At 38.4% G+C, this 21,859-nt stretch overlaps 1 protein-coding gene across 8 annotated transcripts in view; it reads left to right on the forward strand.

The window, feature by feature from the left end:
- CSNK1G1 (casein kinase 1 gamma 1) overlaps positions 1-21,859 on the forward strand; it is a 199,031-nt gene that overhangs the window by 151,520 nt on the left and 25,652 nt on the right. For all 8 annotated transcript variants that reach the window (XR_009699385.1, XR_009699384.1, XM_061180205.1 and 5 more), the window contains 6 exons: positions 4,856-5,007; positions 6,547-6,781; positions 11,261-11,346; positions 13,563-13,647; positions 13,917-14,065; positions 14,721-14,825. Coding sequence is in view for 6 of the 8 variants with exons in the window: in XM_061180205.1 (XP_061036188.1) it covers positions 4,856-5,007; positions 6,547-6,781; positions 11,261-11,346; positions 13,563-13,647; positions 13,917-14,065; positions 14,721-14,825 (812 nt within the window). In the remaining 2 variants the exon portion in view is untranslated. The remainder of the gene's footprint in view (positions 1-4,855; positions 5,008-6,546; positions 6,782-11,260; positions 11,347-13,562; positions 13,648-13,916; positions 14,066-14,720; positions 14,826-21,859) is intronic.

A 21,859-nucleotide genomic window follows, 5' to 3' on the forward strand; every position in this document is an offset into this window, starting at 1 on the left:
TCATAATACATTATGGAATCTTTTTAGGTAACAGCTTGGATGATAAAGAAGCCGTTACCCTTGATTTGGTGTGTTTAACCCAAGTTAAATTTATGACAGACTGAAAATTAGCTGTAGTGTTATACATCTCGCTTCCTGTTCTGTGCAACTTGATATATGTGTGGGCCATATGTCCAGCAGGAGTTATAAGAATATGTTATTGATGGATGGAAAAGCTGTTTCATAGTTCCCTGTGAAAATATACACTGTAACTTGTACAGTGTGTATATAACCTTGCAGTTTTGGTTTTTGAGAGATTTAACCTGTGGCTAAAGGTAATATAATGAAATCTGTTGGAAATCCTTCAGAAGAGGAGAATTTGAAATCTACTTCTTTAATTTTCAAGCTTTTATGCAGTTGACCAACTTAGGAGGGAGACCTTAACTAAGTGCTTTTATTTTCAGAGCAGATGAGAGATTATAACAGTACCTTAGTTTCTGAAATACCATGGATCAAAGAATTCAGTGCATATCTACATTGCCTACTTCCCCCACTTCATTCCCTTTACCTCAAAATTATTTGCAGGAAGTACCTTGTTTTCCACATGTTTATTGTATTTAAGGCTTTGCCCTCATCCCCAGTCTTATTAAAGGAATTCCACCATAATGTTGATTAATTTAAAATTTCTTAAACAATGGATTAGCGATGGCTCTGCAAAAGTAGTGTGGAACATAATATATAGGATTTCTCATTTAAATACAGCCCAGGTGATAAATCATTACTGTACAGTAATCTCTGACCAAAGAGGCAGACTTTCCAAGTGGGCCTGTGTCTGTGTCATTCACCACCAGCACTGGCCAGTTTTGGGGCAATCATGTGTGAAACCAGACACAGATTGGAACTTGTGTGGGCATCTTTATCTGTACAGACAGGTCTAATAAATTAAGGCCACATCTCCCAAAGAGACTTCTATACTCAGCAGCACATTTTCTGTAATACCTAAGAAACTCTAAACAGACAGGTCTTTCAAATAGCCTTAAAATGATTCCTTTCAATAGGTGTTGAGTCCAGTTGTTCTGATGTGAGAGAACTTCTGAAAGCGATTAGTCTGTCAGTGTTTTCTGAGTCTTCATAATATATTAGCCAGAAAGCAAAGCAATGCCCTTTATTTCTACCCTCTAGGTTGCACTTCTGAATCACCTGTGGAGCTATGCTTACATCTACTACTAGAAATTCTGGTTTGGTAGGTTTGAAGTAAAGTCACTGTATCTGTTTTCTAAAGTTTTAGAGATATTTCTAATAGACACACTTTCAATTGAGTACCACTACCACTTACCACTACAAGCTACATTTGAATTTGTACCATGCATATTCTATATAACATGGAGACAAGTTTCATTCATACTGGTGCTATGGCTTTACAAAGAGGAACCTAGAAGGTAGCTAGAAGGAAATCCTAGCTATAATCAGAATTTTGGATTTAAAAGAGAACCAGTCTAGGGACTTCCCTGGCAATCCAGTGGTTAAGACTCCACGCTTCCACTGTAGGGGGTGAGGGTTCAATCCCTGGTCAGGGAACTAAGGTCCCACATGCCACACGGCGTGGCCAAAAAATAAAAAATAATAAAATAAAAGAGAACCAGTCTAAACTCCTCCTCTTTACAGATGAAAAAGAGCAAAGAGGTGAAAGAATTTTCAGAGTTGGTAGCAGAACCAAATCCATGACTGACTTGAGCTCTTTCTACACTAGCATCTTGGACTTAGTCCATCTTTGAGAAAAGCTTCAAGGCCACTCAGTAATCTAGAAGTTGTCTTGAGCATCCCAAAGCCCAGCAGGGTATTGTGAGGTTCAGAGTATTTAATAAAAGGAGCAATAATGCAGCCAGCATGAACTCCTCGATTCTTTGAAGTTACTAGGCAGGAGTTACGAGTGACATTACTCACAGTTAGAAATTATAGACATCACCCAGAAAGCTTTTGTGACTTCTTTGTAAACATGGAAATTTCTGACAAGAGATGCCTAGATTTGGTACTGAAGATTGTCAAGAACAAGGTGATCATCTGTCTTATTTTTAAGCTGATCCTTAAGTATTGGCAGCAGGGCTAGAAAATTATGCCAATATTATATTTCTACACAGGTCTGACTTTTAGCTTGTACTTCAGAAGGAGGATATTGTGCCTAGATTTGCAATTTAACCAAGTAAAGGAATAGTATGTTTATTAATTAGGATTAGATTTGGTTGTTAAAAAAAAAATCCAAATAACAGTAGTTCAGTCAGATAGAGATTGATTTTTCTTTTTTTTTTTTAAAGCTACATGAGATATATATTTTTTTCATATTTATTTATTATTTATTTTGGCTGCACTGGGTCTTAGTTGCAGCACATGGGATCTTTAGTTGTGGCATGCAGACTCTTAGTTGTGTCTTGCATGCGGGATCTAGTTCCCCAACCAGGGATCAAACCCGGGCCCCCTGCATTGGGAGCCCGGAGTCTTACCCACTGGACCACCAGGGAAGTCCCAGATGGATTTTTCTTTTGGATTAAAATAGTCCAGAGGGAAGGGAAGCCCAACATTAGTGTGGTTGCGTCATAGCTGTCAGGGATGGGTTCTTCTAATTTTGCTCCATCCATCTTGGTACTATCTTAAATCTTCAAGGTATCTGATGGTTCTAGATGGCTTCTGGAGCTTCGGTTATCTCAAAGGGGCATACCTCCAACTTGAGCCAGCTCCCTTTTTTTTTTTTTTTTGAGTCAGCTCCCTTGAAAGAACTTTCCTAGAACCACCCTATCCAACAATTTCTGCTTCCATCTCACTGGTCATTCCTATTATCGAGGGAGACTGGAAAGTTATAACTGGACGAGTTGCTATTCACAATAATTAGAAATTTTGTTGTTAAGAAAGAAGGAGGGAATGGATATTGAGCAGGTAACCAACAGATCTGCCACACCTGTTTTGAAGAGTATAATTTTTATATTAGGAAAATCAAATTTTAGTCACATCAAAAACTATTATATAGGATGTAAAATTTTAAAGATCTCCAAACTACAATCTACCATGTGTCTGATTAATAAAAGCAATAAATCTCTATGGTACTGTTCTGCTTTGGATTTCTCAGTAAAACTCATTGGGAACAGCTGTTAGGTTTTATATATTTTAAATGAACTGAAGAAGGAGTTCTTCAAAACAACAGGAGAAAAAAGATAAACTCTGTTTCCTTTTGGAGATAGGGAGAATCAAAACAACCACAAGGACAATTCAGTGGATATTTATGGAGCTAGCAGGAGCAGAGTATACTATATGAAATGGTATGAGACAGGAATGAGCCTATTAAACACTAAGAAAGAAGTTGTTTAGTATTTAGATGGAATATGATAGACTATTGCAGCACATGAAATAAACACATATCATAGCAATGAATCATACTGATTCCAGATATACAAGACGTGTGCTAGAGAGAAGGATGGGCACATTGGGTTAAAGTTCTAAGTATTAGACATTGTCTTAATCCAGTTGGGCTGCTGTAACAAAATACTACAGACTTGAGTGGCTTATAAACACAGAAATTTATTTCTCACAGTTCCAGAAGCTGGAAGTCCAAGATCATGATACCAGCATGGTCAGGTTCTGGTGAAGGCCCTCGTCTGGGTTGCAGACTGCTGACTTCCTACTGTGTCCTCACATGGCTGAAGGGGCTAGGGAGCTCTGTGGGGTCTCTTTTTTAAGGGCATTAATCCCATTCATGAGAGCCCTGCCCTCATGATCTCACCTCCCAAAGGCCCACACCTCTTAAAACCATCACACTGGGCATTAGGTTTTCAACATGCGAATTTTGGAGGGACACAAACATTCAGATTACAGTAGATATAACTACCTCTGCCTGTACCCTATCTGTACAAATAAAATGCAAAGATGGAGAGAATTTTGTTGTCTAAAAAACTTACAGGCAGGAGCAAGCAGTAATCTGCAGCATGTACAACTGTAGACCGTGGTGTGCATAAGTGTATTAAGATGGATGTGTTCTCACTCTGTAAGACCAGATTTTTAAAAGTTCTGTAGTCTCATTCATACCCGCAGTTCACATGGTGCCATTTAGCACATATTTATTGAGTGCCTCATATTTACAATACACTTTAAGGAGGAAATCATTCACAAGTTGCCACGTAGGTGAGAAAGTCTAGACTTGGCTCCTTATAACTATGAATTTCAAATCTGGGGAAAACCCAGCCTTGTATTTTTATTCCTTTTCCTTTCATAATTACTTATCAGTAACCAAACCCAGTCTGTTGACTTTGCTCCAACTGATAGAAAACAGGAAACTACAGAGACTCCCGATGAGAAAAGGACCAGGCTGCATCCTCTGTGACCTCAGCCCTTCGGTCTGAGCTCTCCTCAGAGCAACAGTTGGAAACAGTTCCATCTCCTTGTGGCTTTGGTAGTAAGCATAGGGAGTGCAAATGAAACCAGCTAATGCAACAAGGTGTGTTAGCCTGGCCTTTGAGCTCATGAGCCATCTTTTGAACCTTTTACTCTAGTGCGCTTTTGGGCATCCTTGGGGGAGAATAGTTTACGCTCCGATCCAGCAGTGGATCAGGGACCATTCTCTGTCTTACGTAGCAGTGGAAATGCCTTTGGCACTCTGGTATTAAATAACTGCTTATTTGAACATATTGTGCAATGGCTTAGCCTTTCCCACACATTACTAGTTCCCTTTGAAGCTGTTGTACTCAGTTTGAGTTCTCCAGTAGGGACTATGAAAGAAAACAAAAATCTCACAAATTATATTTCCTTTTTATCTACTTAGTGCTGTTGCAGCTGTCTCACATTTTGGTTTTTGTGTCCCTCACTCTGCACCCTATTTTCCCTCTGCTTTCAGGTGAAGGTCTCCCACAGGTGTATTACTTTGGACCATGTGGGAAATACAATGCCATGGTGCTGGAGCTTCTTGGCCCTAGCTTGGAGGACTTGTTTGACCTCTGTGACCGAACTTTTACTTTGAAGACTGTGTTAATGATAGCCATTCAGTTGGTAAGTTGGCATTGCCATTCTGCAGAAGGATAGGCGGGGCGGGTCTCCCAGCCACATCCTTGTGTCCCTGTTGGTGATTTACCATCTGTAGTGACACCTAGTGAATGTCCACTTACCGGCTTGGTGGCATTCTAGGAAGCTGGCTGGGGCAAAAAGGGTTAATCCAGAGAAGTCGCACTGCATTTGCCGTTTGCTCTATTTTAAGAATTTGCACCTTGGAGCAATACTCTGACCTTGACTGAAGTGGAAATTTATTTAGGGAGAAAGAGGATGATTAGGAAAAATTGTACAAATGCAAGTAACTTCTTTGTTGTTTTATTTATAGGTTTTAAACACATGACTGTAAAGTTTTGTCATGTCCTCCCTCTCTCCTTACCATCTCATCCAAGAAAAGATTGGAGATGTAACCCACTGCCCTAAAATCAGATTCCGAAGTTGTGTGACCAAGAACCTGCCTTAGTTCTCTTGCTTCTAGTTCTCACAGAGACTGAGACAGCTGAAGAGGCAGCTTTCTCAGCTTCTACCAAATTACACACCAGTACCAGTTTAAGGAACAGTTAAGACAGTTCCTTTGAGAACTTTGTCATCCCCTAAGCAGAAGGATGTCTTTATTGGTCTGAAATGGTGATGGTCTCACCCACTTCAAAGACTTGGAAATGTTAGAAAATTGATCTTGACTTTTGAGTCAAAAATTCAAATGCTCAAGCTTACCTTTCTATACTAAGTAGAAAAGCTTTGAAGATAGAAATGAACTTAATGAAATTTGAATAATTTTATGATTATTATTTTGGGCTATGTTTACTTTCTCATAAAACCTATACTCCTACCTCTGCTGTTAGTTAGCTCTGTGATATCAGTCCAGTATTAACTTCTCCGGGCCTCACTTCCCTTATTTATGCAACAAAGAGACAGAGTATAGGAAGGTGTGGGCAGGAGGTGAATGTGGCAGTGGCACCTGTCTTCAAAGGCCACCAACATATTCTGATTTCCTGCCTGGGAGTAATTCTTGCCTCTCAAATGCTTACTTTCTGAAGTAACATAAAAACACTAACTCTATTCATCATTTGCAAATTGTTGCATAACGAAGTAAAAGTATGTATTATCATTTTAGATGAACTGTACTATCCTTCTCTCTCTTTTTTTGTTTTTTAATTTTTATTTATTTGCTGCGCAGGGTCTTAGTTGTGGCAGGTGGGCTCCTTAGTTGTGGCATGCGAACTCTTAGTTGAGGCATGCGTGTGGGATCTAGTTCCCTGACCAGGGATTGAACCCAGGCCCCCTGCATTGGGAGCATGGAGTCTTAACCTCTGCGCCACCAGGGAAGTCCCTATCCTTCTCTTTTATCTTGATATTTCTCATATATGTATTTGTATCAGAAAATATATTCTGGTTTACAAGAGTAAAGTGGCTCTGGGTGGTGAAGAAATGAGTTTTATTTTAATTTCAAAGCTTTGGGCTGATAAAAGAAAACGTTTTGATGTATTTTTACAGTAAACTTCTTTAGAGTAGTATTTCTATCATTGTTTTTCTCTCTTTTAGCTTTCCCGAATGGAATACGTGCACTCGAAGAATCTCATTTACCGAGATGTCAAGCCAGAGAACTTCCTGATTGGCCGACAAGGCAATAAGAAAGAGCATGTTATACACATTATAGACTTTGGACTGGCCAAGGAATACATTGACCCTGAAACCAAAAAGCATATACCTTATAGGGAGCACAAAAGTTTAACTGGAACTGCAAGATACATGTCTATCAACACGCATCTTGGCAAAGGTGTGTTTATTTTCAGCTCCATGAAAGGAGCAGGTTGTTAAAACACCTTTTTATTCCCAAAACACTTTTGTACCCATTGTGCATTACCACTTGTGATTCTTATTGCTTCACAGGGTAAGTGATTTTTGTACTTGAGAAATTAAGATGGTAAGTTAGTGACTTTCCTAAGTATCCTGTTGACAACTTAAGGATTTTTCATTCTTTGTTTCCAAATGCTTAGTTTCTCAGAGTGTGGTACTTGAATTATTGAATTAAGGTGATAACATTTTAGTAAGTTTAGTGATGAGTTTGATATTTACATACAAATGGCCCCATATATAACCTGAAAAGGACATCAGGCTGATATCTGCTTTGAGGAAGAGTGCTTCACTAAAACATGGACTAGCCTTCTGTTCTCTGTACATAGTTTCGTGACTCATTTTTCAGGGAAAAGCCTATGTCTTATTCAGTGAAAATATATTTGCTTTTCCATGAGTCTTGAATTTTACTCAGGATAGACAATTTGCATAAATATTGCTAAAAGCTGTAGTCTCACTTGTTAGAGGGACTAGTCCAGGGGAGAGTATTTGCGAGGGAAGCCTAAGGAACAGTGAGAAGGGCCAGTAGGTAGGGCCCTGGGCCCTTGCCAGCTTCCCCAGGAAAGCTTCCCTTTTTATCTGTTTTATATATTGGGCTTTCATGGAAGATTCTATTTGAAGAAAAGGTTCTAAGGTGATTGAAAAGATATGTTCGAAAATCACCACCCTAGAGAGTAGACATATAAACAGAATATTAGACTCCTAGACGTAGCTAATTATGTAAGGTATTTAAATATTAACAAACAGTTTACACAATAAGTATTTTACACAATAGTACATTAAAGCTAATGTAAATAGCTATAAAGTTGCCTCATCGAATAAACTGCTCAGATATTCAGATGAGGTTTCTAGTATTAGTGAAGAGTAAAAATGACATTACAAAGTGGTATGATACAACCCGAGTTGAAATGAATGCTGTCAGGATTTTTTCGGTAACCACATGGATATTCTCACTTAACTAAACATAATAGTTTAAAATTAGGCTGGAAGGTTCTCTGGCACTTATTACTGGTGTCACTTTCGACAAGTTACTTAATCTCGCTGAAACTTACCTGTAAAAATAGGGTAATATTTCACAAGGATGTTTTGCAGGTTGAATGGGTGATAATATATGTAACTTGGGTCTCTTGCATAGTGCTCAGAATTCCCTTCTTCCTTCCTTTTTACAAGGAGATAGAGTGTGTGGTACATAGTAAAGTCATGATTGTTTGGTTTAACTGACAGAGTGTAGAAGTTGTTCTAATGCCTGCCTCCTGGGCTCAGCATTTGTGTTCTGATTTTATTATTCTTGTCAGGAAAGGCAAGAGCAGACAAAAGATGCATATCCGTGTTGTTTGTATAAGGTACAGTGTAATAGTTAAGAAAAAGGGATGTAAATTCTGGCTTTTTCCCTTAAACCTATGTGGTCCAGTAACCTTCCTTCATTAGCATCAGTTATCTCATCTACCCTGAAAGATGTATGGTAATAGTACCTTATACCATAGGGTTCTGTGAGATAATGCATATAAACTGTTTAGCATAGTGCTTGATGATAGTAAAGACTCTATACTGGTAGTTATCATTTATTCAACAAAATATGTTTTAAGCATTTACTGTCATCAGACTGGGTTCCTTTATCTCTTGATGTAGCCATTTCTGCTGGAACTTTTGAGTGTATCTCCACGCGTGGACTTCCTGAGTTCCAGAGTTTTTTTCAGGTCAGATCCAACCTGTCACTGTATTTGTCTATAATGTCCCTATTACAGAGAATACATATAGGTGGTTGTCACATGCCCTTTAAACTCTGGCCATGGTCTCAAACCCAGAGAGGTTTCTGTAGGAACCCTAATCCTATTGGTTTTCAAATGTGTTGCATCCTTTATGTTGTAATGAAGAAAAAGGGAAGTGTATTTTCAAATGACCTGGAAAGAATTGCCTATTAATTTTGTGAGGGCAGAAAACAAGGGAAGCAGCCCCCTAAACCTGATATTTACTACATTAGATTAGCCACCTTCCCACTGATTAAGTCTGCCCATTTTGTATTCCTTAATGTTTGAACTTAGGGTGAGGACACTGGGTCACCTGGCCCCTTTCCTTCAACAAAATATATTTGACCTAAAATCAGGGATGTGATGCAAGTAAACCAAGCACATCTTTCTGATTGGTTGAAAAGCAAGCCTTTATGGTATGGAAGAATTTTGTGTCCTCCTGGTCTCACTGGTATTGAAACCTTTCTTCTTTGAAAATGAAATATCCTGCATGAAAAAAACAAGGGAAATACTGAATTGAAATCCTGAATTGAATGAATGTGGAGTGTTCAAAGAAATGTGGAAATAAAGCATGGCTCTGATTTTCACTCTCATTTTTTTTGAAAGGCCTTTATGATTTAAATTATTGTAGATTATTTTAGAATTTTAGAAATGGAAAATGACTTTTCAGAGTATCTAAATCAACCACTTTTTTTTCAAATGAGGAAATCGAAGCCCAGAAGGTGACTTGGCCATGCTTAATTTTGCCTGGATTAATAAATTAATAGAAAGGACAGGCCAAGACCTAGATAACCTGACTCAGGAACCATTATTTTTCCTGTTATCCCATATTCCACAACTTTTTTTCGTGGTTTTAAGTATTTGAAAAGTTACTTTATTACTTATTCCAGTGAGTTTAAATGTGTTTAGTGTATTTTTTGGTTTTTGATTTTTTAAAAAATCTCATTTTATAACGGCTTTGCTGTGAAGAGAAGCTGGGCTTATTTCTGTAGGGCTGATCAGTCATTGAAAATGTGGAGAGTTTCGCCCTCTAGTGCTCAACTATCTAAAAGTACAACCATTTGTCCCCTGAATTATTTATTACCAAGGGGCCTCCTTACAGGAAGTGAATATAAAAATGGAGAGGCGATGAGTAGGTGTGATATAGTGTGAGAACCTGCAGGGTGTGCTTTCTCTGTCTGCCCTGCTTTGTGGGAGGCCTCAACTCACCCTGCTTGTTCTTTCTTTTTTGGTGTATCTTTAGGTTCTGTTAACAAAATCTGTTTTTGTCTGTTAACAAAATCTGTTTCTTTAAGTTCTGTTAACAAAATCTCTTTTGTTTTCAATTACATATGAAATCTATTGCAAACTTCAGGCAAGCCTTGTAGTCAAAAGCTTCTGATGGCCTTGCTGTTTTGCTTCATTCTTTTTAAGATTATTTCAATTGCTGTGTATCAGCTCAACTTTATGTTATTTATGTCTCTTGTCAGGGTGCTGCCCCTTCCCATTAGTGACCTCATTTCCAAAAACCTCCTTCAAAGTACAATTTAGAAAGTTGCCTTTTCTTTCTTCATCTGCCCTGTAGAGTACTATGCACTCTTTTTCATGCAAATTTCCTATAATTGGAGGCGGCAGTTAAACGTGTTGTGCTTTTGTATTTTGGGTTACCTGAGTAGCTTTCCCTACCTCCCTGACTCTTGTTAGGTTTTACTTTCTGCACAAAGAAGACAAAATCAAGTTTAAGATAGGCCCTTATTCTTGCATCTGTCATTTCTTTTGATAAAGCCCAGAACTCGATTCTGAAAAATAAACACATGAAATGGTCTGAGATAAATTGTAATTGGCAATTAAAAAATGGAAGAATGTACTACTTCTATTGTCTGACAGCCAAAGAATGTAAAAGACGTTTTCTGAGATGTAGTTACAATTTTTTATTAACTATTCCGCCGTTCTTTCCCATTCTTACCTTCCCAATTTAAAGAAAAGAAAGAAAAATCCAGCAACTTGTTTTACATGATAAGCTCTCTGAATGCAGGGATACTGTTTTATGTGCCCACCAAAGGGCACCTTAGTAAGAAACTTTAAATTTTTCTTAAGGTGGCTATGGGACATGGTACAAATGGGATGGAGCTGAGGATTGTGCCCTGATGTTTGCTTACATTAAACTAAATTTTAAGTGTTAATTTTTATGATGAATAAAAAGCACTAGGCATGTACGCTAGGCATTCTGCAGCTTGTGTCTTTGCGGGCCTAGCCAGAATGGACTCTCTTAACAGCCTCAGCTACTCAATTAGCTGCTCACTTTTCGTGATGGTACCAAAGAGTAATTGTAGCCCATGTACTAGAAATAACATTTTGTTTAAATTATCTTACTTTCAGGAAGGTGACGGCATAGAGTGAGGGGTGGTTACTCACCAGTTAGTGATTTGGACTTGGTTTTAGTTTAGGATTTGCTCTTTTCACTTGATATTTACTCAAGAGTAGCAGATCTAGGCAAAGGAAGTACACGTTGCTTTTGGTTTTGATCTAAAATACTATCCCTGATTTAGATATACAAAGAATTAGTAAGCAGAGCCTTTCCAGAGCGGACGGGTTTCTGAAGGGATTACTTGGTTTTGAACCTCTTTCTGCTTTAATAACTGCAAACATAACGTGTCGTCTGTCTTCCTTTTTAGAGCAAAGCCGGCGGGATGATTTGGAAGCCCTAGGCCATATGTTCATGTATTTCCTTCGAGGCAGCCTGCCCTGGCAAGGACTCAAGGTATCCTTGGAAGTGCTCAGTGGAGGGCTTTGTTTAAATACTCAGTTGATAATGAAGGGGTTGCTGACTTGATGTCTGTAGGAAGCACAAAAGGGAAGATTGGCTACAGGGATGACAGGCAGGAACGACATTAGTCTATAATGTAAATGCTCACCTGGGCTTTGGAAGCTCTGTTTTGCCCACGTTTGTCTTCTTCCCCTTCTGATCCTTCTTCCGTATTTTCGAGTTTTCCATAATCTCTTCCCTCATTCCCTCCCAGCCTTGGCAGTGCTGCTTTTCTCTCTGTGTCAGTATTCCTCCTTCACTAACATTATGTAGCAGGCATATTGTTCCCAGTGTGTTGGGGAATTTCTGGAACAAATTGATGATAGCAGCTGCTACACATTTTACCAGCAAGGCCAGCAGGACTAGGTGTGCCCCTAAGGGGAACTGGGAAATACTTGTTCTTCCTATATAGGCTAAGGACCCACCTGAACTAAAACGAAAATCCAGGTTTAACATTGCTGTTCAAGCGTTTAATTGAATAAATGCCTATGCATAAAATAGCTGTTCCTTGTGAAATGTGTAGTTTAAATAGCCTTCCTTAGGTAAGTGTCAATACAGTGCATTTGTGTTGAAGTTAACTATTAATTATAGTTACAACCATTGTAATGATTACTCTGTGCCTCTGGCGGTTAGACTAGGAAATGGTGCGCTTCTAACCCATTCTAAGTCCCATTAGATAGTTAAATGCAAGACATTTTTGAGTTGTGATTTATTTCAACATGTTAGTATGGAAGGAAACTTAATCGGTAGCTTCGGGTACTACTACACCCCCTCCCTCCCGAAGGGCAGAATGATTCGTTTTGCTGTGCTTTCTTGGACATTGTCCTGAAAAGTGAGACTTTTATCCCTTCCCTTTGGGAAGATTTTATTTCTTTCCTGTTAAATTCCTCTCCTAACATCTCCTCCATGGTCTTCTCCTAGTCACATATACCTTCTCATTGATACTGACAGCTGTCAAATAGAGTTTCACATCCTGTTTGCTCATCATACAGCCAAATAATGCATTTGTATATTATTAATTGCTTGAAACTTTCTCATGATTCATGAATCATTTTAGTGGTAGTTGTAGATTTAAAACTCCTCCAGTATACTTCAAAACATAATTGCTTAAAGCCAGGTGCAGCAGGCTAGACAGAGCCTCATGAGAATCCCTTGAGACCACATTATTGGTCCAAGCTCCAGGAGCCCTCTGTCTACAGTCTTGAGCAAACCAGACTTGGCTACTTTGAGCCACTGACATATAGCAAATCTGTCTGTTAGCCATGCCTGTATCATAGTTAACATTTTTCCCTCTGGAAGCACATTGTGGAAAGGCAGTTGTTTTTTGTTTTTGTTTTTGTTTTAATTTAATTTTATATATTTATTTATTTATTTATTTATTTTTAAAATTTTATTTATTTATGGCCGTGTTGGGTCTTCGTTTCTGTACGAGGGCTTTCTCCAGTTGCGGCAAGCGGGGGCCACTCTTCATCGCGGTGCGCGGGCCTCTCACTATCGCGGCCTCTCTTGTTGCGGAGCACAGGCTCCAGACACGCAGGCTCAGCAATTGTGGCTCACGGGCCTAGTCGCTCCGCAGCATGTGGGATCTTCCCAGACCAGGGCTCGAACCCGTGTCCCCTGCATTGGCAGGCAGATTCTCAACCACTGCGCCACCAGGGAAGCCCTATATTTATTTTTTATACAGCAGGTTCTTAGAAAGGCAATTTTTTTACATCTTGTTCTTTTTCTATTCAACTTCACAATATATATGTTGTGGAGCCATCTGTCTGTTTGCCCCCATTTGGATTAGCAGTGTTTTTAATCTTATCTAGAGCTGATCTAAGAATGAGAAGGTTGAATAACTTTTGAACCCTAGTGGCCATGGGTCATTACTAAGCTGTTATAATTTTGAATTTATTTTCTTATCTTAGCCTCTCATCTCATTACATTTGGTGGTGTTTATCTGAGACTACTAAATGTATTTGCAAGTAAAACTTCCCAGAACAGATGTTTTGTACATATCTAAATATATCATCTCTACTACATTTCTTGTTTGTTAGTATTAGAAAAAAATTGAGACTATCTAACAAATCCTGCCAGTTTGAGTGAAACAGTCATTATGTCCTGAAACATATTGGACTCCCATACTTAACACCTCTTTCCAACTAACTTTCTCTCTTTCTTCTCTACAGGCTGATACATTAAAAGAAAGATATCAAAAAATTGGTGACACCAAAAGGAATACTCCCATTGAAGCTCTCTGTGAAAACTTTCCAGGTAGGATGCTGAAAGGACACTCCAGCCAGTGTGACGGAAGCTTTGAAGGAGGTGGAGACCATATCTTAGTATTTCTAGATACTCTCCAGAAAATTTACGTTTCCTTTTATTGTTATTTAAATCAAGATAGGTTTTATCACTTTGATTTGGTCCATAAAGAAAACATCAGTGTCAAATAGTCTGTACAGATATTCCTTGCCTGGCCCAAAGGTTCTCCCCATGAGAAGCATTCAGCTAATGAGCATGGCCTTTAACCTCTTTCCTAACAGAGGAGATGGCAGACTACCTGCGATATGTCAGGCGATTAGACTTCTTTGAAAAACCTGACTATGAGTATTTACGGACGCTCTTCACAGACCTCTTTGAAAGGAAAGGCTACACCTTTGACTACGCCTATGATTGGGTCGGGAGGCCTATTGTAAGTATCTTCTTTTTAACCTCCTCACCTCAGACCAGCACTGTCTCACCCCTTGCCAGACTTTCTGCTTAAATCTATGGGGAAAAAAAAAACAACATTCCTTTGACTGTAGACGTTCCATTTGCCAGTCTTTTCAGGGTGATGCCAGGGGTCACTCTCACTAGAGTAATAAAGGAGTTACTCTTACTAACTGTGTTTTTAAGATTATGACCACTGTGTCCTAAGATATCAGAATTTAAGTCAGTTTTTAAGACGTTTTCTTTGAATGATCCAGGAGCTGGTGCTACATAAGCTGTTAAGGGACTTGATTTCCGTCGGGTGGAGCCCAGCACCAGAGGAAACTTCTGAATTTGCTCTTCTGGCCTTGGGCTCACAGGCCCTTAGAGCATACTAGCAGTCATTACTGTAGGATGTTATTTTTCTTTTCAAAGGCAAGCTACTCTCCAATGAACTATTGAGGACCAAACTGTCTCCCTTTTGCAGATAAGCAAACTGAAAAGGCAAGAAGACTTGAAACTGGCCTTGGTGTAATAATAACAGTAATAATAATTACTACTGTTCTGTTAGAATTAGAATTAGAATGATGCTGTCCTTTGCGGAGACATTAAGTTGAACCTATTTTCCCCGTTTGACTTTTTGTTATATATTTTTCCAGCCTACTCCAGTAGGGTCAGTTCATGTAGATTCTGGTGCATCTGCAATAACTCGAGAAAGCCACACACACAGGGATCGGCCATCACAACAGCCTCTACGAAATCAGGTATGTGTTGGACCTTCATTGTTTCAGAAATCCCCCTTCTTCATGGCTAATATTAAAATCCAAATTCTTCAACTTCTCCACTTAAGCGTATATACTGAAATTAAAGACAAAGGGCTTAGCGTTACTCACTGTTGTGGTGTGGCATTCCAGCATCCCTCAGGGTTGTGTAATAGCACTGAGATGTGGCCAGGTGTCTTACATGAAGCATCCACTCTAGAGAAGCTGGGCCTGTCAAAATCTGTTGGCTGAAAGGGACAGTCTGCCACAGGCCCAAAGACACACTGGATGGACAGGGTAGCCCACTTTGGGTCTCATCTGCAGTCCAGAGTAGAGCTCTCACCCATGCTGGTTTTTCCTTGCTGATTAAGAATGGTAGGTAATTTGGACTTCCAGCTGACGTAGGCATAAACTGGCATCTCCACCCCACCTCTGTCCCTATATCCAGATTAACTTTATAGCTGGCCAGGATCTGGACCTGTAGTGAAGATTCAGCTTTGCTTTAGGCCATTCCAGAGAAGGCCGTGTCATCCATCCTTCAATGTTCATGGTTTGGGAAACTAGTGGTTTGGATGAGAGGCTTCTCTCAGCCTAAAGACAGAGGAGGCAAACACCACCCCCGCCCCTGCCAAAAAAAAAAAAATCTACAAATTTGACAACGTTTAAAGAAAGGGGTAACTGATTGGGAAGTAAATATGACAGTTTTAATCCTTATTACCCTATATATTGCTAAGAGGAAAATGAGTACGTCAATAGATAAAGAAGCAAAGAATAATAAACAGATAACACACACACACATAATCATATCAAATTAGCTTGTTCCCCCTCATCCCTGACCTCACTGTTTTATATTCACAGACATTTTTACAATAAAAGGCAAAAAACACTTATCTCACAGATGTACATGTGAAAGTACATAGGTTAAAAATAGAATATAGAATCCAGGTGCCCCCTCTAAAACAAAAACAAAAAAGTAGTATATTTAGGTATATACACACACATACATACAGTAAAGTGTGTACACAAATATAGATAGACTCACCAGTGAGTACATACTTTTGGCATGTATGTGTGGCATGTTGGGTAAGAAAAAAATGTGTGAAGGAAGGAAATCTGTGTATTAGAGAGTAGATAAAAGAGAGAGTAAGTAGGCAAAAAGATGGGGTTCAGCAAACTATGACCCCTAATTGGGTCCAGAGTTACATACTTTAATCAGAATACTTGGCTAATGATTCTATTTTGACTGACTTGTGATTTGACAGCAGAGTACTATTGACTTCTGCTGCCGTTCTCCCCTACCCCCCTTTTAAAAAGTGTAGAGTGCACAGTTCAAATGACATTCTCATGCATTGCTCTTGACTTTGCAAATTGTTACAAATTCTCTAGAAAGTAATTTGATAAAGTTACAATCCTCTCTGATAGAATAATTTTACTTCTTGGAATCATAATAAAACAATCACAATAAAACAATCCAAGATACAGATTTACTTATGTGCATTAAACTGTCACAGTGCCATTTCTAGCGAAGTTTTAGAAATGATCCACCTATCCAATTATAAGGGAATGGTTATGGATCCGCTCAAATCTTTTATCAAATAAACTAGGTTATAATAAAATGAATTGTAACGCATTTATTCAGTGGAATATTATCTAGCCACTTAAAATAATATTTAGGAAAACTTGTAGCAACCTGAAAATGTTTATGGTTGTATAGTAAAGAAATCACAATACAAAATTAGAAATACCTCATGATTTTCCTGAAGGGGAAGGGAAAATGAGAAAGTCAATGGGAGGAGATAATGCCAAAATATTAACAGAAGTAGTGTTGGAAGTTGTAGTATTGTGGGTAATATTTTTCCAAACTATTCTATAATGGAGTTATGTTACCTTATAATGAAATATACATTTAAATAGTAAAGGTATGAAAGAAATAAAAAAATAATTTAAGTAGTCAGTGAAATCATAACATACCTACCCATCATAAATATTGACTATTTATTCAAATAATTCAATATTTATTTGAATAAATATTCAAATATTTTCAGAATATTTGAAAACTAAAATATGTGTTTCCTTTAGTTTCCCTTGTCTTTTCTGCTTCAGTGAATTCATAATCAATGTTGATGTTTTGAATGAATTTTAAAGGTATGGGGAAAAGAGATGGTTGAAAACCTAGATTTCCAGGGTGGAAAATGAGGTCATACCTAGTATGTGAGTAAAAGTACAGTGAATTTCAGTGTACTTTCTAGTGAAAAGTCATTAAACCCGGGTATGTAATTAGGAAATCTCATCTACAAGGCAGTAAGCTTCTTTTTGAAGAGTTGAGTCTTGAAAGCGTGTTTGATTTTTTTTTTTTTTTTCTTTTAGGGTTTTTAGTATCCCATGGCTGCTAAGGGATTGAAATTCCCCACATCAGTGCACATTTTATACCTCCTTTCCAGCAGGATTCTGAATTCTAACTGGGTAGAATTCTTTCTGCACTGTGCACTGTGGGTAAATGGATTTCTAGTGTCTTTTCAGCCTTTACACTGTGTCTTACTTAGTCTGTGGTCTCATTGCTTTGGTTCCATCTTCAGGGTTTTTTCCTTATGCTTTTTTTTTTTTTTTTAAGATTAATTCTTTGCAAGTTTTGAAATCAGCCAAAGAAGAAACTAAAATCTCTCCTTGAGAGAGATTGAAAGGTATTAAGTTTAGGGACAGCTAACCTTTCTTCAGCAATTTTGACTCGGTAAATCTAGCTAAGGACTTGCTATGTGAAAGTATGTCCTGTAGATACCAAGATAAGTAGGGAGTCCTTGTCCTCAAAGAACTGACAAGCAGATAAGCCAGGTAGCCAGATAACTTATAACACAAGGCAGAACAGATAAGCATCCCAAATCACAATCTTTAGGGATTGGAAGGAGACTTTTCATCTAATCTGAGCATGACAAAGAATTTCATGAAAGAAGCTGCATTTGAAATGCTCTTGGAAGAACTGAGTGGAAATGAAAGAGGCATTCCAAGCAAAAAGGAAATATGAGCAACAACAAATTATCTAGTTCCATTTTGCTAAAATATATTCTGTGAATAAAGGAGACAAGGCTAGGAAAATAGGTTGGAGCCGTTCGATAAAGTTCCTGAAATGCTGGGCTACTGGAGAGTTAGTACTTAATTTCAGTAGGGAATAGGTACTAAAGGTATTTGAACAGAGGGGTGATAAGATCAAAACTTTGCTTTAGAAATCTTTCAGCATGGAAGGTGGTAATAGCCTGGCAGCCACCATGGAGACCAATAAGACAGTGAGTTCCCTTGAGAGGTAAAGGGGGTGCATATGGACTGTAGTGGTGAGAATGAAATAAAATTGAAAAATGATACAGGGATATAATCTATCAGAATTGGGAGCTCACATGTATGGCAGGGTTGAGGGAGAAGGATGGGTCAAAGCTGTTGCTGTGCACTTCAGCTGAAGATGTCTGGCAGGCAGAGGATGGCTCTCAAAAGAAAACCTGAGAGATCTTTGGAGATGACATTGACGATAATGCTTGAAGAGCCTATTTATTCTGAGTAAATCTGCCCATCAATTGTGTGATAGAGGAGTGAGCCTGGGATTAACAGTCTTTGCTTAGTTATATACTTAGAGTAGGAGGAGAAGGATGAGGAGCTTAGAACTTGGTTTTAGCTGATCCCAAGCCTTAGGCTGCAGGACACTTAAGCTTTTGGGGGCCTCAGCTTCCACAAATGTAAGCCCTGTAAGGGCAGAGATTTTTGTTGTTTTGTTCACTGCTGTATCCCTAACCCCTGAAAGAATGTCTGGAATAGTAGGCACTCAGTAAATAATTGTTTGAATGATGAATGAATGAATCTGTCAAATGAGGAGTTTAGATGAAATCAGATATTTGTTTAAAATATAGATTTTTATTTAACCTTCCAAGAAAAGTAAATTTTAAACTTTTCTTCCTACTTGTTTTTTCTATTTCCCCAAAGAGCCATCCTGCCTTGTTTGGCAGCCAGAGTAGGGCTAGATTGTCTGCTCAAGGGGAAGGGTTTGAAAAAACACAGCAGGCTCTTGCTGCAAAGCAAGTTCAGGAGATTGTATTAGTTCTCCTCCATCACAATGGGATTTTTCAGGGAAAATTTGCTTTGCTGGTCGACTGACCAACATACTGAATTGAATACTGAATTGAATTGAGTATCATTTGGTTCCTAGATACAGTACTAGAGCCCAAACATGGTGGCCAGAGAACTGCATTTAAACTCACCTATATTGAATCTGTCTGGTATATTAATACCAGGTGCTTAAGAACAATTTCTTTGAACATTAATTTACCCAGCTGGAGAACTGTAATTCAGTCATGAGTTTGGGTAGAATAAATGTTCCTAAAAGCGAGATCCACTCAAAAGGATCCCAACGGGTTAGTCTTTTCTGTCATTTTACCCTTGGTATTTGTCCTTTCCCAGTTCCAAAGATGGTCAATCTTGCCATGACTCAGGTTCCTTTTAAAGAATTCTGCATTACCATTCATCAGGAAGACGATGAAAACTTTACTAGTTCTTCCTATTTCTACCCAGCAAAGCTTCCCTTGCATTCGCTGATCAAATTCGATCAGGAAGTAAGTCCTGCCACTATCCAGATAGCTCATATTAAAGTGCAATACTGTCGAAGGTCTTATGCAGTGTGTTTGTTCGACATGCAACAAAATACATATAAATATAGCATATATAAATATAGCAAAAAATATATAAATTTATATATATATATAAGTATAGCATATTGCATTGATTAGCATGTGCATGCAGCAGCACACTTCCTTTCAGAACCTCTAGCTTGTGACAATCCTTACTCAGGTAGATGCTACGCAAATATATACTACTGTGGTTCAGCAGTTTTGTTAGTTTCTCTTTTCTCCCATAGACCCCTTTTATTTGGTAGATTTTCTGTGGGCATTTGAAGAAGGGGTACTTGGCCTAAAAGGTTAGGGAGAACAGATCTGTTTTGAGGTTGGAAAGAGTCATATTGGTCATCGAGAATTATTAAATTCTACCAGACATGGTATCCTACCCCTGATAATATTGAATCCTCAAATATTACTTATTCATTTTTATAGGACCAGCATATGTTTAAGGGAAAGAATGTCATATTGAGTTCTGAAGAAGATATGCCCCAGTAAAAGAGTAGTTCAGATTTATTCTGTTTGTGTCTAGACTCCAAGGGATTAGATTTAAGTCCAGTAGCCTTAAAAAAAAAAAAAAAAGAAAAGAAAAGCTGATAAATTCTCCATTCCCTTCCTTTTACAGAGTACTTCTTTGTTTTCAGCAAGGTTCAGAGTTTGCTAGTTTAAGGAGCAGATGAGTTTGCTCAGCGATCACTTGCCTACTTCTGACCCATGTGTGATTTCCTGACTTGCTGCCTGCTGTCTAGCAGGAGCTCAGGTGTGGAGATTGCACACTCACCCTGCCCCGCTCCAGCACAGAGCTCAGTGCAGAATGAGCTGTCCCTCCTCATTTCTGGGACCTTAATTCCAAGGGGGATATTGCAACAAGCAAGTGCAAAACTGAAGTACAATCCTTTTGTTAGCTTCTCCCACTCTGTGACCTAGTCTTTGCTGCTCACCTCTGCTCCTAATTCTCTATTCCATATTAAAAGTTTTCTTCTGTCTGTATGCATTGTTCAGTATTTTGTATATCAGCATATACCCTGTGTTCTGAGGCACCTCCTTGTAGGAGGATGATTCCAGAGTAATCTTACCTAGATAAATCATCATTCCGTAGAGGAGGTGTCTTATGCCATTTTGAGTAAGAATAGGGCAGGATTTGAGTAGAGAATTTGAAACCTCTAGGACGGTTCCTGTGATTTTTTTTTTCAGAGCTTCACAGAATTGATGCTGCTGTCTCTGTGGGCCTATATAGTATTGGGCTTGGAAATAATCCTTCCAGGTTCTTATCAGTGATTTTCAAATATCGCTGATATTTGATCAAGTTTATAGAAAACAGGAACTCACTATTGGTACACCTGACAGACTGCATGTAACAATCCCTGTCTGGCAGAGGAAAATTGGTTCTATATCATGAGCTTAATGGAGAAGTTTTTGATTTTGTTAAAGTATACACTTTAATAACTTTACCAACTTTTTTTCATTTCATACCTGAGGTCTAACACATAATATAGTATACTTAATATACTATATTAAAATTTTGTTTAATCTTGGAAGTGTGGTAAGACAGAATGTAATCGAGTGTATTTATTACTAACCTTTTGGTATTATTCAGTCTCTATTCTTGTTAATTACAGTTGAAGACTGTAATTATATAATGAGGCCTAGAAGACTGACATGAGAGGCCAAAATGTTCTGTATAGACGGCAACTTTTAAAATATTTTAAGAGCCATGAAGTAAAATGGATAAAATACATTTTATAGATGCAATCAAAATTAATTTTTCAAAATAACTTTACATAAAGAGTAGGATTTGGTGATTTGTTTGTTACAACAGGAGGAAGATATTTGCCTGCCTTCTGCTTCAGAAAAGTAGCTTTATCTCCAATAAAAATTTGAGATAATTTTCAAGCCATAGATGGAAGTGGTTATCTGAGGTGTTTTCGGACTGTATTTTCTTGCCCTCCTGTTAGTGTCGTTCTCCCCACTGTCTGTCTGTGAATCGCTGCCAAATGATTGCTGGGAGAGACTTGCTTCCTCTGCCCTAGGCACATGTGGTGGTTTTGACTTTTTACACTAGGCTTCTATGTTTTCCCTTAACTATTTTTTGTAGCTTTGCCTTTGATTTATGTTCTGCTGGGTTGCTGCTTTTTTTATTTCCACATTCACCTACTAGATAGTAAACTAAGCATTTCCACGCAGGTGATGCAATCACAACTGAAGATTTTAAAGCATTATCCCAAGGAGTTCCCACTACTTGAGATTCCTGCTCCTGCCTTTGGGGATTTACACACTCCATTTGGACCTTTGCCTTTCAAGTAATGCAGAGAGATTGGTTTTGTTGAATGACTCTTCTACCCATGGACGCTCCTGATTGCTTTTTAGATAGACACGTTGCATGAATGA

The sequence above is a fragment of the Eubalaena glacialis genome, chromosome 2, assembly GCF_028564815.1.
Source record: "Eubalaena glacialis isolate mEubGla1 chromosome 2, mEubGla1.1.hap2.+ XY, whole genome shotgun sequence".
NCBI lineage: Eukaryota > Metazoa > Chordata > Mammalia > Artiodactyla > Balaenidae > Eubalaena > Eubalaena glacialis.